Source organism: Hoplias malabaricus, chromosome 9 (genome assembly GCF_029633855.1).
Source record: "Hoplias malabaricus isolate fHopMal1 chromosome 9, fHopMal1.hap1, whole genome shotgun sequence".
Lineage (NCBI taxonomy): Eukaryota > Metazoa > Chordata > Actinopteri > Characiformes > Erythrinidae > Hoplias > Hoplias malabaricus.
In genome coordinates this window covers 31,000,798-31,003,672 of record NC_089808.1, presented here as the reverse complement: position 1 = coordinate 31,003,672, position 2,875 = coordinate 31,000,798, and the positions used below count along the sequence as shown (strand labels likewise).

General features: G+C 42.2%; 2 protein-coding genes and 1 long non-coding RNA gene across 3 annotated transcripts in view; 1 reads left to right on the top strand and 2 right to left on the bottom strand.

Annotated features, from left to right (window-relative positions):
• The window catches only part of trappc14 (trafficking protein particle complex subunit 14), a 26,538-nt gene extending 26,250 nt beyond the window's left edge, over positions 1–288 (top strand). The window contains exon 5 of the mRNA XM_066680265.1: positions 263–288. Coding sequence (XP_066536362.1) covers positions 263–288 — 26 coding nt within the window. The remainder of the gene's footprint in view (positions 1–262) is intronic.
• Positions 289–583: 295 nt separating this feature from the next.
• On the bottom strand, positions 584–1,188 carry LOC136707576 (uncharacterized). The gene is made up of 3 exons (XR_010804225.1): positions 1,007–1,188; positions 714–852; positions 584–627 (listed from the first exon to the last, which is right to left on the bottom strand). It is a non-coding gene; the product is annotated as an uncharacterized lncRNA (long non-coding RNA).
• A 120-nt stretch (positions 1,189–1,308) lies between these two features.
• LOC136706670 (zonadhesin-like) lies at positions 1,309–2,865 on the bottom strand. Its single transcript, XM_066680264.1, has 6 exons — positions 2,709–2,865; positions 2,308–2,552; positions 2,067–2,215; positions 1,842–1,970; positions 1,566–1,704; positions 1,309–1,455 (listed from the first exon to the last, which is right to left on the bottom strand). Exons 1-6 carry the CDS (start codon positions 2,863–2,865, stop codon positions 1,309–1,311), a joined length of 966 nt encoding a protein of 321 aa, XP_066536361.1.
• Between the last annotated feature and the right edge of the window lie 10 nt (positions 2,866–2,875).

Genomic DNA, 2,875 nt, shown 5'->3' with positions numbered 1-2,875 from the left:
ACACACTCTATCAGATTTCACAAAAATGTCATAACATTAAAAATACCACAATAACTTAAAAAGGAACAATGAAAATTTTACATTTACTGTACCCAAATGTTACAGTTAAAAACAGCTGAAAGGTAAAAAACAGAACATAAAAAACTGACCAATATGGTTCTGCTCTTCATCATGGTCACAGTCATGCCATTGACAGTCACATACAACTTCCTCAGGTAGGCTACACCCGAGACCCCTCTCTCCTCATTTTTCCCTTCCACAGAGAACCAGGGGCCTGCAGAAAAATGAACAAAACACTAATCATTGCTATTTCATAGTGCACAAGCATTTAGCCTGGTATTTAATGTTTGTTATGAAAGAGTGTAGTACTTATTTTATTTAGAGGTATAGTTGTATAACCTCGGGTACTTTCTAACAATGTAAAATATACATAAAGATACCCCCAAGAATACAGTCTTTACTGTGATGACTAAATTAACTTTTCTACTCAAGAATCTAAGGCTCCACTTACCAGTGTTATTTCTGCAGGTGCGGGCCAGGGTGTAAGTGCAGGTTCCCATGAAGGAATAATATTTACCATCAAGGTGTTGTAATGAGGGTCACCAGAGATTATACAATCCTTAAAATCTAAAGACGAATAAAGAAGAAATGAACTCCTGACAACTGAAAACTATCTAACCACTAACAAAAAATACAATTTAGGAAGTACTGACCAACTGGGTAACATCCTATTTGACCTCCAAGTACACCACACTGCTGTAATGGAGGACATCCTGCAGCACTACAGGTGACAAGTGAAGAATTACACTTGCACAGCAGATCACAGTCTTTAGTGTAGAACTCTTCCCCAGGCTAAAATTCATAGACAGACAAAAAAGCATTTCAGGAAATTATATCCTAACACTCATTTACTGAGATAGGAATAGAGAGTTGTAGAGTGAATCCATAAATCACAGGAAAACAAGGAATCTCGGACTATAACTCATCCACACTCATAAACACTCACCTGGTAATACTGTCCATTATGTGTGCAGCCACACGTGTCTTGTTTTACACACTTGTCACCACTGAGTAGGTAGCCAGGGTCACACTTGCATCCCTCAGAGCAGGGTCCGTTGCACTGACTGGGTAGCGGAGAGGTACAAGAGGGTTGGCAAGGGGAGACGCAGGAGTCATAGTGGCTGTTGGGTGGACAATCCAAAGCTAAAGAAGAAAACACACACTTACTGCAGAGCTGAAAATGGGTTTCATGAAATTGATTCATTATTAGATATTAGATTTAGTGTCATTTTACAGTTGGTTTGAGACTTACGACAGAAGGTTCTGTTTCTCCAGGGTCCGATGTTGACACCCACGGTCCTGGCACTCGTTGACATAGGCCTCAATGGCCTCACACAAGGCAGAATGTGGTCCTCCCAGCGCACACAAATCAAACACACAGTTTTTGAAGAAGGTCTGCAAGAACAAAACAAACATACAACAATGTTCAAAGACATATGACAATGTTAATGTTAAACTGCAAACCTTAAATCGAAATTATAAGTCATTTAGTCTGATTAACTCACATTGGGATTGACTTTTGGGTGACACGCAGCAAATGGACCTTCCCTGTCCAGGATGATACCACAGTACGCTGGACTCTCATAAAGCTCCTCTTCAGTTTCTGTGCAGCCAGGGTTCGGGTCCACTGGACTCTTATTGCAGCTGGAGACAAAAGAAGAACAGCGTTCAGTATCTTTAACCCACACGTACAGTTACAGGAGGGAATGAGGGAAGATGAGTTCAACATTGAATATGAGTATTACCAGCCTATACAACACAACACATCATCAGTGACTCACTCAGGGTCTGTGTTCCAGCTGTTGCCAAACTCAGTTGGACCGCTGACCAGTTCACCAGAAGGAGTGCGGAAGTCGTCCATGGCATTGCCATTATAGTCACCACACAGGCCACACAGCTTATTCTGATAGCTGCATTAACATAAAAAACACACTCCTTTAATGATTCTCCTGTTGTCAGTTAACTAAATTGTAAAATGCTAAACTGAATCTTAATATGTCACTCACTCTTTGATGACTTTGATGTCCATGTATTGATTTCCATCATAACGAACAGTCACACCAAATTTCATGACCACTGTGTACATTGTTCCAGATTTGAAGACGTCTACCCCAGGAGCCGGACTCAAGGGAACGTTCACATTGGTACCATTCAGCTGTGCACAGACAGAGAACAGTACTCGTAACATTGCTGCAGAATATATCTTTCATTTCACTTTCTACACTTGTTATCCCTTTGCTCTCTCACCTGCACAATTCCTCCTTTCAAGACGGACACCTTCACTCCCAGAACGTGGACGTGGACAGCACTCACATAGCTGATAGTAGGGATGTTATAGCGATTCTCATTCTCAGCATAAACAGCAAAGTAAGGCACGTCTGTGCTGTTGCACGCTTCAGAAATCAAGTAGGTGCAGTTGCCCATGAAGTTATAACTGCGCTTGTCAAAAGTGGTGTAGTGAGGGTCAGTAGTGGCAGTGCAGGTAGAGGAGTCTGTAGGTAAATAAACAGATTAACAGTGATCTAAAGTTATAAATGATTCATTTTGACAACGGTTAACCCTTATCTCCCAAACCAGTTTGGGAACGTTACAGCATCATACAGGGCTAAACCGATTCACAACTGGAATATCAGCTGTGGTCTCCTCACCTTTAGGATAGCAGCCATGGATTCCGCCCACTTCCCGACACTCCTCTGTGGGGCCACAGGTGTTGTCCACGCAGCTCAGGGTGTAATTACCAGCACAGCGACACAGCTTGGAGCAGCCACTTCCCTCCCAAGGACAATCTCTCCAGGCTAAAAGCATTGACGTTCAA

What these genes read in the sequence shown, in the direction of transcription:
- LOC136706670 (XM_066680264.1), bottom strand. Translation starts at nt 2,865, where the DNA reads ATGCTTTTAGCCTGGAGAGATTGTCCTTGGGAGGGAAGTGGCTGCTCC. An exon ending in TGAAAGGAGGAATTGTGCAG is followed by an intron (nt 2,216 to 2,307) that starts GTGAGAGAGCAA and finishes GTCTGTGCACAG; the next exon opens with CTGAATGGTACCAATGTGAA. An exon ending in ACCCAAAAGTCAATCCCAAT is followed by an intron (nt 1,456 to 1,565) that starts GTGAGTTAATCA and finishes TTGTTCTTGCAG; the next exon opens with ACCTTCTTCAAAAACTGTGT.